This window comes from Mobula birostris, chromosome 23 (assembly GCF_030028105.1).
Source record: "Mobula birostris isolate sMobBir1 chromosome 23, sMobBir1.hap1, whole genome shotgun sequence".
Taxonomy (NCBI): domain Eukaryota; kingdom Metazoa; phylum Chordata; class Chondrichthyes; order Myliobatiformes; family Myliobatidae; genus Mobula; species Mobula birostris.
Window position 1 is genome coordinate 6,139,244 of NC_092392.1, and position 14,802 is coordinate 6,154,045.

The 14,802-nt window shown below is 41.8% G+C and overlaps 2 protein-coding genes across 5 annotated transcripts in view; one reads left to right on the forward strand and one right to left on the reverse strand.

Moving 5' to 3' along the window:
• Window positions 1-4,232, forward strand: part of klhdc10 (kelch domain containing 10) — a 52,649-nt gene extending 48,417 nt beyond the window's left edge. For both annotated transcript variants that reach the window (XM_072241590.1, XM_072241591.1), the window contains one exon: window positions 865-4,232. In XM_072241590.1, coding sequence (XP_072097691.1) covers window positions 865-1,074 — 210 coding nt within the window. In that variant the 3' untranslated portion in view covers window positions 1,075-4,232. The remainder of the gene's footprint in view (window positions 1-864) is intronic.
• cax1 (cation/H+ exchanger protein 1) overlaps window positions 2,815-14,802 on the reverse strand; it is a 68,371-nt gene continuing 56,383 nt past the window's right edge. For 2 of the 3 annotated variants that reach the window (XM_072241589.1, XM_072241586.1), the window contains 5 exons: window positions 9,894-10,036; window positions 9,133-9,227; window positions 7,352-7,430; window positions 6,066-6,174; window positions 2,816-4,849 (listed from right to left, as the gene is read on the reverse strand). In XM_072241589.1, the coding sequence (XP_072097690.1) occupies window positions 4,776-4,849; window positions 6,066-6,174; window positions 7,352-7,430; window positions 9,133-9,227; window positions 9,894-10,036 (500 nt within the window). In that variant the 3' untranslated portion in view covers window positions 2,816-4,775. Of the gene's footprint in view, window positions 4,850-6,065; window positions 6,175-7,351; window positions 7,431-9,132; window positions 9,228-9,893; window positions 10,037-14,802 lie in introns of all 3 variants that reach the window. The other variant, XM_072241588.1, reaches the window with a different exon arrangement.

The window sequence follows — 14,802 nt, forward strand, 5'->3', positions numbered from 1 at the left end:
CCCAATTTAACTTTAAACGACAACATCGAACTTGCCTCAACCACTCATTCCACACAGCTACCACTCTCTGTGTAAAGTTGTTCCCCCTCATGTTACCCCTAAACTTTTGTCCTTTAACTCTCAACTCATGTCCTCTTGTTTGAATCTCCCCCACTCTCAATGGAAAAAGCCTATCCACGTCAACTCTATCTATACCCCACATAATTTTAAATACCTCTATCAAGTTCCCCCTCAACCTTCTATGCTCCAAAGAATAAAGACCCAACTTGTTCAACCTTTCTCTGTAACTTAGGAGATGAAACTCAGGCAACATTTTAGTAAATCTCCTCTGTACTCTCTCAATTTTATTGACATCTTTCCTATAATTCAGTGACCAGAACTGTACACAATACTCCAAATTTGGCCTTACCAATGCCTTATACAATTTAAACATTACATCCCAACTCCAATACTCAATGCTCTGATTTATAAAGGCCAGCATACCAAAAGCTTTTTTCACCACCCTATCCACATGAGGTTCCAAAAAAGCAGGTCCAGCCCTGTTTACTGCAGGATATTTCTAGCCTAACTTTGACAATATATAACCATTCGTTCTCCTCTCTTCTGGAATGAATTGCTCTTGAATTTCTGTCTGCACTAATCTGACCCTAATCATTGTTTCAATCTACAGGCCACAAACTCTGCCTGTCTTTAAACTGGCAAGGTTGGAGTAAGTGGACAGAGTACATTCCTCTGACACCAGCGATGAAAAGGGAACTAGATAAAAATCTTGCAGCAGTGAAAATGCGCACAGACATCCCTGAGGTGATGCTGTAGGAATTTTTTTTCTTTGTAAGATTTAACAGTCTTATCATTGTCTTGCAGGCTGGCTGTATGTATGTACATGGTGGAGTGGTCAACATTCATGAGAACAAGCGGACTGATTCGCTCTATAAAATCTGGCTAGTGGTGCCCAGCCTGTTTGAACTTTGTTGGGAGAGGTTACTGAAGAGCCTCCCGCAGTTAACACAGTTCTCCACTACACAGCTTCTCAATTTCGGACTCACACAAGGACTTGTGGAGAGACTTAAGTGATTGCTGGTAAAGGGATGGAGGGAGGCCCTTCTGCAATGTGGGTGATGTTGGAGGAAGCTGCTGGAAAGAATACTCCTCAAGGCCTTATCTGCCATAAGTGTTGGATGCCTGTTATTTCTAAACATCCTGTCACTTCTGCATCAAGTGCCACTGACTGATCCCAATTTTCTCTCTTCCTCAACCCAAGGGGAACTTGTTTTAAAATGTTGATTTTAAACTTGTCCTTGCCCCATGGTTACTCCGTTTTTCAGAGGCAGGACACCCTGCCCCTGAGCGGACTTTGCTTAAAAGTCCTAAAATTTCAGCCCAGTTATTTATTAGTTATTTATTGGTGATGGCTGCGTTTCCCTCCTATGTGCACTGCATTTTGGCAGGTGTTATTTTTAATTCTAATTTCAATTGCTGTCAGACCTGCATATGTCAAATATTTCTGTCTTGAACTTGGATATCTACCTTTTCCTTTCCCACCACAATCTTCACCCTGTTTTGTTTTTGACTTGCTTTAAATCTGTTGTTTTCTGAATGTTTTGAACTCTTCCTGCTTTAGTCTTGAAGCAATTGGCATCCCTGAAAGGTGCAGAGATTTAATGAACACTTGGAATTTTAAGCTCTTGCTCGAAGTTGAGCTGAGCTGTGTCAGGCTTTACTCAAGAAACTCATTTTAAAAATGAAGGGATCAAAATGTGGATTTGTTCCTTTTTTAAATTGCTTAGATGACCAGATTTAATTTTTTTAAATCTAAGGTTTTCTTTTCCCTTTTGTAAAATTTAATAAAGCATGATTGAATTAATTAAGTGTTTATCACTACATTTAAAGTATTGTATGTGACCTGTAAGACTACAGGTACGTGGGAAATGGGACAGGTCACCTGGAAAGAGATGGCTATGTCAGACTATTCAGTTGGTCTGGATGAGTTCAGAATTTTATTGATCATTACAACTTCAAGGCAAACTGTTCTTGTAGTTGTGAGTACAAGAGTGTTTTCAGTACTTGAGCAATTTTGCTAATTATTGCTATCTTCACTTGAAGCAAAGTAAACTTGGATCATACTGGGAATGAGGTGGAGAGATAAAGTGTGGCAGTTACTGATTTGACTTGAATAGTAGAAATATACATTGTATCAATAGCTGTCTAATTGTAATTTTTTTCATTTAAACTTGATGTTCCTTGTATAATTTAAATGACAAGCTAGCTTTCTCATCCTGTTTCACTAATGTAATCCACTTCATGATATAAATCATCTTCTATTTTGAATCTTCAGGTTAATGTCCTGGTGTGGTGTAAGGTCTTGAACTTAAGGGTTCTACCTTTGTTCCAGAAGTTTCTAGTTCTGTTTTGAATAACCTCGTGCTGAATTGGTTAATTTACATGGTGCAGACTTCTGTACAATTTTAAATGTGTCTATAGGATACCGCAAAGCAGTGCAAATAAACTAAACTGGCATTGGCAATTTAGATGGCTAACCTTGAGGACCAAATCTTTCACTCCTTAGATTGTCCTCAAATTTTTAGTGAAGCAGTGTTTATGAATATACCTTAGCAACTCTAAAGACAATGATGCCTAAGCTGACTGTGGTGATCAGTACTTACCATGCCTTATGCATATTAAAATTATGATTTAATGGTAAACTTTAAATACAAGGAACAGTGAAATTACTACAGCACATCACTCTTCATGGGCTGAATTTTGACTTCAACAAAATAATTGCCTTCTGAATGCTCAAAGGCAGCCATGTTGAGTGTTATGCCATGTCTCTGTAGGATCAGCTTGGCTTTTTTATTTAGATAAAGTAAGTGCACCAGCTACAATCAACCAGTTTTGGCTGAAATTTACACCATTGGGCCTTGCTGCCTTGCAAGGGTTCACCCCCTTAAAAGTCTGATGTCTGCTTCCGAGATAGATCATAGGGTCATCGGATGCTGCAGATTTGAATGCATGCAGATTTGGATGCAAAGTCCCAACACCCACTTAGAAATGTTGAATTACCATCTTCAGAGCAGGATGTAAAAATAACTTAAAACTAGCAAAACCCCATCCACATCTCATCTCCACATGCATATTCAGTACCAGTACTTGGCCAATTAACTGGAGAAAATCACCACCAATTGCACAAAATGTGATCTCTCTACCACGGAGTTGCAAAGCATTGAGTTGGAGATTCATACAGTGCATCAAATATTTGGGAGGTGATATTGTGAATCTAGGCACAATGCTTAAATGTCTGTTAATAATTAAGCTGCTGTAAAATTGTTTCCCGAGATGGAATAGTGTATGGTTATGCACTTTGGGAGAAGGAATAAAAGCATAGACTATTTTCTAAATGGGGAGAAAATTCAAAGATCTGAGCTGTGAAGAGACTTGGGAGTCCTTGTGCAGGATTCATAAAGGTTAATTTGCACTTTGTGTCAGTGGAGAGGAAGGCAAATGCAAAGTTAGTATTTGTTTGGAGAGGACAAGAATAGAAAAGCAAAGATGTAATGCTGAGGATGTATAAGGCACTGGTGAGGCCTCACAGAGTATTGTGAGCACTTTTGGGCCCCTTGTCTTAAAAAAGATGTGTTGACATTGGAGAGGTTTCAAAGGGGATTCACAAAAATGATTCTGGGAATGAAAGGCTTAGCATATGAGGAGGGTTTCATGGCTCTAGGCCTGTACGGGGTGGAATTCAGAAGAATGAGGGCCAATCTCATTGAAACCTATCAAATGGTGAAAGGCCTAGATAGAGTGAATACAGAAGATGTTTCCTGTGGTAGGTGAGTCTAGGATCAGAGGATACAGCCTCAATAGAAGGATGTCTATTTGGAACAGAGCTGGAGGAATTTCTTTAACCAGCGGGTGATGACTCTGGAATTTGTCACAGGCAACTGTGGAGGCCATGTCACTGGGTGTGGTTGACAGGTTCTTGATAAGTCAGGACATGAAAGGTTATGGGAAGAAGGCAGGAAAACGGGTTGAAAGGGAAATAGATCAGCCATGATCAAATGGTGGCACAGATTCGATGGGCAGAAGCGTGTAATTCTGTTCCTCGGGCTCATGGTCTAAACCCAGGAATAGCGAGAATCATTGCAATAGACGTTCCAGAAGGTTTTAGCTTAGGTGCCTGTAAATAAAGTGTTAAACTTCAGTTGTTAATAGAGATACAAATTTTACTTTAAATAAACTTGAGTTTACTTATATAAATACATTTGGCTACTTATAGTCCTTCAATTGTAGAGCAAGTTATTTAAGAAATGCAAATTTCCTCAAATTGTTTTTAAATCAAGTTATTAGTATACACATTTACATCTCACAAAAAATAACAGGAAATTACATCTAGATCAAATAGCAGCCAATGGAATCACAACCAGGAATTGTTAGCTAGGGTAGTTTAGAGTTCTCAGACTTCACTGGGGATCTTCCAAAACAGAACCTCCCATAAAAGAATGAAAAGTAGTTTTCCCAAATTCTCCTCTCCAAACCAAACACGAAGATTGTTACTGAAACCCAGACTGGATGATAATACCACAGCTTGACTGCAAATGGCATCTGTCAGTCGCTTAAGTACGTGCGGGAATCCTTACATCAACTTAATGCTGATCTGAGTACAGTTAGACAGTAGCAGAAAATGACGATGCTTGCGAAGAATTCTTGGCTGTTGATAACCATGATAGAGTTATTCAATCAAACTGTCCAAAACGACAAACTATTCGCTGAAAGCACCCTCAGCACATGCTTCGAGATGGAGCAAAGTAATACATGGCCATGATGATGAGGTAGACTACCACCAATGCTGTGCCTGGAAAGACAAGTGTCAGGGTCAAATGATAGCAAATGTGCACTCCAGAAGATTAGTTAAAGCAAAAACCAACCTGTGCTGAGTAATGAAAGGATTACTGTTCTCAGCTTCACACATGCGGCTCATTTGGTCAAAGGGTCTATGTCTGATGTACATTCTACGATTCAAGATCTCTGCTTGGTTCCAGTGCTACTGGAATTTAGCTCAAAATCAATCCCCACTCCTCTCGGATTTTACACAAAGCAAATCACACTTAATCAAGCACGAAGTTCAGCCCATGCTGGAAATCTTGAGCAACATTCACAAAATACTGGAGAGACTCAGTTAGCAGCATTAATGGAGGGGAATAAACAGTCAATATTTTGGTTCAAGACCCTTCACCGTAAGTGCCAAATATTTATTCCCTTCCTTTCATGCTGCCTGACTTGTTGAGTTCCTCCAGCATTCTGTATGTTGCACATCGAATTAATGTTGTTTCCATTCAACCAAAAAGAAACATCAAACAACAGGAATTCTGCAGATGCTGGAAATTCAAGCAACACACATAAAAGTTGCTGGTGAACGCAGCAGGCCAGGCAGCATCTCTAGGAAGAGGTGCAGTCGACATTTCAGGCCAAGACCCTTCGTCAGGACATCAAAGAAACATCAATCAGGGCTCTTATTTAATACAAAAACAGAACAGTAAAATCTTCCTTACATATATTTTTCTTTTGTCCTGGCCCACAATGAACAACTGGCTTTTGGCTAAAGGTATGAAAGCTCTCTGTACAACTCAGCTGCTGAGTTCAAGTGTGTACAGTCGATAAATATTTCATGGCTTGCAAACTACTTTGGGATGCCTCCAAATGTATAAATGGAAACCTTCATAGATAAGCAATCAGAATAGTTTCGTACAGATGCTCACCAGCAGAACACAGCTCGTGTTGGTTACTGACTTAACTCATGCCCGATGCCCAAACTGTAAGTGGGGAACACACTAAGGATCATGTAGTGAAACTCTACTATTTAAAACACATGTTCAGTGACCAAAAAAAAATCAAATCAATGCAAAGCCCAACATGGAACAGAACATTTGATTGCACCTCAGTATGTAACAGCCTTCCCTTCTTTCAAATGCGAGACTCTGCAAAACTTTTGTTTGACATCTATTTGCCAATGTAATCTTCATGAAAATGTACTATGTTGTTCATCTAAACAGTGATGCAAGTCAACCCACCTTGGAAGTAGTCGCTCTTGCCATCCATGAAAATGTAGTTCATTAAAATGACACTGAATATTGATGCCCAGAGATGGAGATCACTGAAGAGCAGATTGAAACCTACAGGCTAAATACAAAACAAACAGCTCCTGGTCAGTACTGGGCCGAAATCACTGCCTTGGCATAATATTACTAAATTAATCAATGTTAAATGCAGTCCCAATGCTCCAATTAGAGTCAAAATTAATTGCTCATTTCTATAAAACAAGGTTGGCAAAGGTCTTTAGCTTCTGAGTAAAGGTTACATATACATCAACAGCCTTTCTTCTTCCATCACCTTCTGTTTGTACCTTCTAGACTTTATCCTGCACAGATAATTTACTCAAGTTCCACCTCTTTCACCCGATGAACATCATCTGTTTTGTGACTTTCAATGGGCCCCACACTTAATTCAGATTTCTTTACTGGGCATATGAATTCTTACACCATCTTATACCATTTCTTTCCCTTATTCGTCACATCCTATAAACTGCTACTCCTCTCCCTGCTTCTCCAGTTCCCTCCACCAGTTCTGAAGCTGTAGAGAAGACATCACACCCAGCTAACTGGCAACCTTGAAGATTGCCCCAACCTCTGCTCAAAGAGTGGAGCTTCACTAAAGGATTTGAGGCAATTTGCAATAATTTCAGTTAATCAGCATGTTGAAATAACTGTCGTTACTGACAAAATAACTGGGCCCAGAACACGCTCACTATTGTCCCAACCATTCTTTTCACTTTTTACCTGTGCACAAGGAGAACAGCATAGGCTCCCGTCACACACACTGGTCTGAAGTCTGAACAGAAAACAGCTATTTTTATAAATAGTTAGCTTACCAGTTACAGATATTGATATCTGTAAATTGTATACGTTTGAATTCTTTACTCGCAAGATTAATTGCCACTCAAAATTGAGGGGTTAAAGTCAATTGAAACTTCGAGTGGTCAGCTAATGATATTTTGAAATTGGTAAAGAGTGGAAATTGGTGAAGAGTGAAGATTGGAAATTAGTGGTCGGGAATGCTTCACATCCCTCCACTACTCTATCCGGCGTCCCACCCCCGGTGTAGAGGGACGCTGGAAAAGTCTCGCTCATTTGGCTTGAGTACACACTTCTGCAGTCCATCTCATCTGTAGTCAGCAGAGATGACTCCAGCCGTCTCTGTTCAAAGGTCTCACTTGACTAGAACTGCCCCACGCTATCGTCTTTAACCCTTGCCTTACTGCAACTTCCACAAGCACACCCCCAAGAAGTTAACTACTTACATAAATGACTGAGAAGAGCACCAGCACTGGGATTTGAAGCATACACACTTGTACAGCAATGGAACTTCCAACTTCTAAACTGAGGAGATAAATCAAGGCGGATGAACCAAACAGAGCACAAAGTAGATTACAGTCTCACCCCGACAGGTTTGCAGCAGGTTTGTACTTTATGGTAAGCACACATTTCTCATCGAAGCCTTTGCAACAAGGCATTTGATAAGGTACCCCATGCAAGGCTTATTGAGAAAGTAAGGAGGCATAGGATCCAGAACTGGCTTGCCCACAGAAGGCAAAGAGTGGTTGTAGACGGGTCACATTCTGCATGGAGGTCAGTGACCAGTAGTGTGCCTCAGGGATCTGTTCTGGGACCCTTACTCTTCGTGATTTTTATAAATGACCTGGATGAGGAAGTGGAGGGATGGGTTTGCTGATGACACAAAGGTTGGAGGTGTTGTGGGTAGTGTGGAGGGCTGTCAGAAATTACAGCAGGACATTGATAGGATGCGAAACTGGGCTGAGAAGTGGCAGATGGAGTTCAACCCAGATAAGTGTGAAGTGGTTCATTTTGGTAGGTCAAATATGATGGCAGAATATAGTATTAATGGTAAGACTTGGCAGTGTGGAGGATCAGAGGGATCTTGAGGTATGAGTCCATAGACACTCAAAGCAGCTGCGCAGGTTGACTCGGTGGTTAAGAAGGCATATGGTGCATTGACCTTCATCAATCGTGGAATTGAATTTAGGAACCGAGAGGTAATGTTGCAGCTATATAGGACCCTGATCAGACTACACTTGGAGTACTGTGCTCAGTTCTGGTCATCTCACTACAGGAAGGATGTGGAAGCCATAGAAAGGGTGCAGAGGAGATTTACAAGGATGTTACCTGGATTGGAGAGCATGCCTTATGAGAATAGATTGAGTGAACTCAGCCTTTTCTCCCTGGAGCGACGGAGGATGAGAGGTGATCTGATAGAGGTGTTTAAGATGATGAGAGGCATTGATCGTGTGGATAGTCAGAGGCTTTTTCCCAGGGCTGAAATGGTTGCCACAAGAGGACACAGGTTTAAGGTGCTGGGGAGTAGGTACAGAGGAGATATCAGGGGTAAATTTTACAGGGGTAAGTGGTGAGTGCGTGGAATGGGCTGCGGGCAACGGTGGTGGAGGTGGATACAATAGGGTCTTTTAAGAGATTTTTAGATAGGTACATGGAGCTTAATAAAATAAAGGGCTAGAGGTAAGCCTAGTAATTTCTAAGGTTCGGCACAACTCTGAGGACCGAAGGGCCTGTATTGTGCTGTAGGTTTTCTATGTTTCTATGAAATCTACCCAGTATTGGAAGGCCTAAATAGAATGGATATAGCGAGAATGTTTGCAGTACTGGGATAGTCTAGGACCAGAATGCACAACCTCAGAATAGAAGCACGTCCCTTTAGAACAGAGATGAAGAGGAATTTCTTTAGCCAGAGAGTGGTGAATCTGTAGAATTCATTGTCACAGATGTCTGTGGAGGCCAAGTCATTATGTATGTTTAAAGTGGAAGTTGATGGTTACTTAATTAGCAAGTGTGGAAAAGGTTATGGGGAGAAGGGTGGAGAACGGAGTGAAGGGAGAAAATAAATCAGCCATGATTGATTGGCAGAGCAGACTCAATGGGCTGAATGGCCTAATTTTGCTCCTGTATCTTATGCTCTAAATGCAACCAAAAATCTTCCTTCAGCTGGGTATAGGCAGCCCATCAACAGTCAGAGATCATATTGTAGCCATCCCCATCAACTGCCTACCTGAGGCTGATGTTGTTCTGCAATGCAAATTGGATCCCATTAACTATTTCAGGAAGCTCAGGAATCATCGCCAAGACAGTTACACCAAGGAAGTACTGTATGGGATAGAGAAAGACACAAGAGGAAATGTAAAAGTTAGCTCATCTGTCACATGTACGCGGCAATACATTGAAATGTATTGTTTGCATCAATGTGCTGGAGGCAGCCCACAACTGTTGTGCTCTGACACCAACACAGCTTGCCCACAGCTTATTAACCCTACCCTGTAGGCCTTTGGGATGTGGGAGGAAGCCAAAGCACACAGCGGAAACACACATGATTCTTACAGACAGCAGAGGGAACTGAACCTTGATCAGTGCCGTGCTGTAAAGTGGTAAGCTAGCCACTAGAAGGTAGTTCAGATTCCCTCCCATTTCCAGTCAAAGCTAGGGATGTGTCAAAATGATTAGGTAGAACCACTGCTTCCATTGTAAAACCTTCCACAGGATTAAATTCTCTGATCAGTCCCAACCCAGCATCACCCTTCTTCACATGAAGCAATCCAGACGTTCTACTGATTTCATCCACTGTCCTCATTTCTGACCCACACTTTCTCCAAACTTGGGATGTGCATGTGAGGGGGGGGGGGGGGGAGAGAACAGGAGAATTTTAACTGCCTGTCTTTTGCTACACTACAACCACTGAGATTCTCAGAAAAGATACTTCTCAGTGATGATGCCCTCAAACATTGAGCAAAGGGGCGGGAATGCATGAAGACTCACCGGTGAGACTGCAGAGCTGGACAACAAGGGGTCAATGTGCTCAGACACCAACTCTGCACAGGCAGACATGCAAACAGTGGCTACAATGAGCAGTATGACAGCCCTCCATCGCGACCAGTGAATAACCACGTTGTGGCTGTGCCCTGGAAATGCAGAGACAACACAAATTAGGCCAACAAGCTTTTATATGTAAGAGACAGGAGTAACTAGAGCTCCATCAGAGATAGCTCATTTTACATGCTAAATGGCAAACATCCTTTATCATTCAGCAAGTCCCTGAAGGTCAACAAAGGCCAACAATTCAAGACACCTAATGTCAAGTTGGATTCATGCACAGGTCATCACCCTTTCTATGGGAGAGGAGAATTTCAGGCTAAAGACATGTAATAGGATAATGATAGTGAGGAAAGGCCCAAGTGTATTTAACAAGTCGGGCCACGGACACTGAGCTGGTCACCCTCGACAAGCATCTCACCAGTGTCAAAAGTTATTTGGAGTCAGGTGTTCCAAAGAATGAGATGAAATTGGAGGTGTGGGTTGTAGAGGTGACCTGCCCTATATAAAAAAAAAGACACACAAAGTCAGGTTACTGACTTCTCAACAAAGATCTGTTTATGTGCACCACACCTCGATCAAAACAACTTTCAGAGGACCTTAGAAGAAGAATTGTAGAGATGCACAAAGCTGGAAAAAGCTACAAAAGCATTTCTAAAGACCTGCGTGTTCATCAGTCCACAGTAAGAGAAATTATCTACAAATGGGGGAAACTCAGTACTGTTGCTACTCTCCCTAGAAGTGGGCATCCTGCAAACATCACATCAAGAGCACAATGTGCAATAGTGAAGGAGGTGAAAAAGAACCCAAGGGTAACAGCAAAAGACCTGCAGAAATCTCTAGAACTTGCTAAAGTCCCTGTTCACGTGTCCACTATAAGAAAAACACTGAACAAGAATGTGTTCATGGAAGGACACCATGGAGGAAACCACTGCTCTCCAAAAAAGACATTGCTGCATGTCTCAAGTTTGCAAAAGACCACCTGGATGTTCTACAATGCTTCTGGGACAATATTCTGTGAAGAGATGAGAAAGAAGTTGAACTTCTTGGCAGAAATACACATTGCTATGTTTGGAGGAAAGACAGCATTGCACACCAACACCAACACTGAAACACAATGGAAGGAACATCATGGTTTGGGGTGGTTTGGCTGTCTCAGGGTCTGCTCAGCTTGTAATCGTCGAGGGAACAATAAATTCAAATTGTATCAAGACAAATTACAGGAGAATGTCAGGGTAGAAGTCCGTCACCTGAAGCTTAATAGAAGTTGGATAATGCAAGCAGACAATGATATGAAACACAAGAATAAATCAACAGACTGGTTTACAATGAAGAAAGTTTGTGTTTTGGAATGGCCAAGTCAAAGTCCTGACCTTAATCCAATAGAAATGTTGTGGAAGGACCTTCAGCAGCATTTCATGCAAGGAAGCTCACCAACATTCCCGAGTTGAAGCAGTTTTTTTAGAAGGAGGAACAGTCTAAAATTCCTCCAAGCCAATGTGCAGGACTGACCAACAGTTACTGGAAACATTTGGTTGAATTTATTGCTGTACAAGAGGGCCACACCAGTTACTGAAAGGAAAGGTTCACATAATTTCACATACTCTTTCCAATAATTACATGTAATATTGGATCAGTTTTCTCAATAAATAAATGAACAATGTTTTTTGTGTTATTTATTTAATTGGGTTCTCTTTGTCTACTTTTAAGACTTGGGTGAGGATCTGATCACATTTTAGGTCATACTTTTGCAGAAAGAGAGAAAGAGACAAACTTCATAGCACTATAGTTCTCTATTTTTCTTTCATTCACATGCCTAAATATCCCTAATGTATCTGCCTCTACCACAACCTCTGGCAATGTGTTCCACCACCTACCATTCTCTAAAATCCTACCTCTCACATCTCCACCCCCCCCCCCCAATACTTCCCTCCATTCAAAGCTACAGTCCCATTGGCACACATTTACCTCTAAACACCCAAAAATGACTTGGGAAGGTGCTGCTGAAGATCACCAATTGTATTCAGGAAGCAATCACTTGTTCTCAACACCAAAGCCACCGTCAGTGATTCAATACTGAAAAACCATCTGAGCAGGGACATTCAAATCACCATCAACGCTTGCATAATAATAGCCTCAGCTACATATATTTACGCTAAGCTTAATACTGCAGTTGAAATGTTATGGGAACTAGCCTCCCAGCATCGAGGATACCTTTAAAAAGCGATGCCTCAAAAAGGTAGCATCCATCATCAAGGACCTCCCCATCACCCGGGACATGCCCTCTTCTCATTGCTACCATCAGGTACAGGTACAGGTGTCTGAAGACCCACACTCAAAGCTTCATCTCCCCCATCATCAGATTTCGGAATAGATTTTCTGAATGGAATTGCTCTACCTTTGCCCCTCTCTTTTTGCACTACTCAAGTCATTTATAGCTTTATATTATAACGTATTGCAACATCTGCTGCCATAAAACAACAGACTCCCACAACTTGGGCCTGTGGTACTAAACTTGATTCTGATAGACCATACGGCATAGAAACAGGCCGTTTGGCTCATTATGTCTACACTTAACCAGTGGGCACCAATTGGTATTAATCCCATCTTCCAGTAGTTGGCCCAACAGCCCTGTTGTGTGAAGTGTTCATCTAGAATGCTGCCAGCAACTGCTTCCATCGCTCTCACAGGCAGTGCGTTCCAGTGCGGAAGGAGAAGATGGCGGCGCGCCTACGCAGCCCTCCGGGGAAAAATGATATTGTATCTGTTAAATAGAGGCCGTGGACAATTCTGATTTGATGGAGGATGGACGTGAAAGCACAGAGGAACATCTGGAGAAATTTCTGAAACGCTCGTTCGCCGCTGTCGTTACTGCGTGGTCGGGAATCTTTCGGAGGGTAGGCCTCAAAATCCCCGGCCTTGCCTGCTTTTGGCGACTGAGAAGGAGGTTGAATCGCTCGGACAGAGATGGCGCTCACTACTCAGTGTCGGAGAGCTGATCAGAGCTCGAAGTTTTCGGATGACTCAAGAGTCGGATTGTGGTCAGCATGGCAGGGAGAGTTATTCTTCCTCCTCCCGTTTGCGTGAGATGTGGGACACTTGAGAGACTTTTAACTTTACTGTGCTCATGGACTTCTTATCCAAGTTATGGTAATTGTACACTGTTGTAACTATATGTTATAATTATGTGGTTTTGTTAGTTTTTTCAGTCTTGGTTTGTCCTGTGTTTTGTGATATCACACTGGAGGAAATAATGTATCATTTCTTAATGCACGCATTACTAAATGACAATAAAAGAGGACTACGTGTCTTCATAATCATAAAACAATAAAGGATCCCAAAGATCCACTCCCGAACTCTTACCAAGTACACGATCTCGAGTTGTATCTACCTCTGATATGGAAAAGTTTCTTGCAGTCTACCCTATCTCTAATTTTTATCTTCTTCAAACACATCCCTTCTGGACTTCTGCTCTATAGAAAAGCACCATGCACTATAAGGTTAGACTGGAGACACCATGTCTCTAGCCAAGCAAGAATCTTTTATATATATATATATATATATATATAAAACTACCAAAGTTTATTCACACAAAAACAAAACGCAAACAGTGAACAAATTCAAATTAAAATATGATTATTACTGCCTATAAAACAGTCAATTCCTGGGGGGGCCACCATTCCTGCAAATCCTCCATTGTGACTGCGTGCTCCCTCTCCAAGGACACCCGAGCATGAACGTATCCCCAGAAGCAGGGTAGGCAGCTGGCCTGGGCACAGCCAGCGACTGCCCACCACCTGCACTCCTAAATGGCCGTCCTGGCCAGGTCCAGGAGCAGGAACCTATTGGCCCAACACAACCCATGAAGACATGATCATTTGGAGTGTTTTGCTGTTTGTTTCCTCAGCCAAGAATTCAGAAATAGAAGAAGACCATCACTCGTTTCAAGCCTTCTCCACCATGTGGAGACACACCCATAAACATAACCTTTAGGGAGGGGACTTCCACTTTGATATCTCTCTACACTTGAAACCTGGTTGGTTCACACCATCACCTCAATAGAACACAAATGAGGGTTATGATCACCTTTTCTCCATCTACTGAACAAGCGACTTACCAAGATGTTCCCTTGATTAGAGAGCATGTTCAGAGTTCAAAGTAAATTTTATTATCAAAGTACATACATGTTACCATATACAATCCAGAGATTAATTTTCCTCATGTCTTATAAGGAAAGGTTGAGCAAGCCAGGATGTTTCTCCTTGGAGCAAAGGATGTTGAGAGGTTACTTGCTAAAGGTGTACAAAGTGATAGGAAGGATTGATAGAGTGGATAACCAGCGACTTTTTCCTAAACATAACTTTAGGATGATTGGTGGAAAGTAATAGGAGTGGGGGGAGATAAATGTCAGGTGTTATTTTTTTTTAAACAGAGTGGTGGGTATATGGAACAGGAGTGGTGTAGAAGCAGACTCATTGGGAAAACTTAAGAGATTCTACAAACAAGGAAATCTGCAGATGCTGGTAGTCCAATCAACACACACAAAATGCTGGAGGAACTCAGCAGGCCAGGCAGCATCTATGGAAAAAGAGTGCAGTCGACGTTTCGGGCTGAGATTCTTCAATCTGAAGGGAATCGGCCTGAAACATTGACTGCACTCTTCTCCATAGATGCTGCCTGGCCTGCTGAGATCCCCCAGCGTTTTGTTTATGTGTTGCTTATGAGACTCTAATGGGTGAAAGAAAACTGGAGGTCTATGTAGGAGCGAAGGGCTAGATTGATCTCAGATAGGATAAAAGATTTGCAAAACATCCTGGGCCGGAAAGACTGTTCTATGCTGTACTGTTTGATGTTT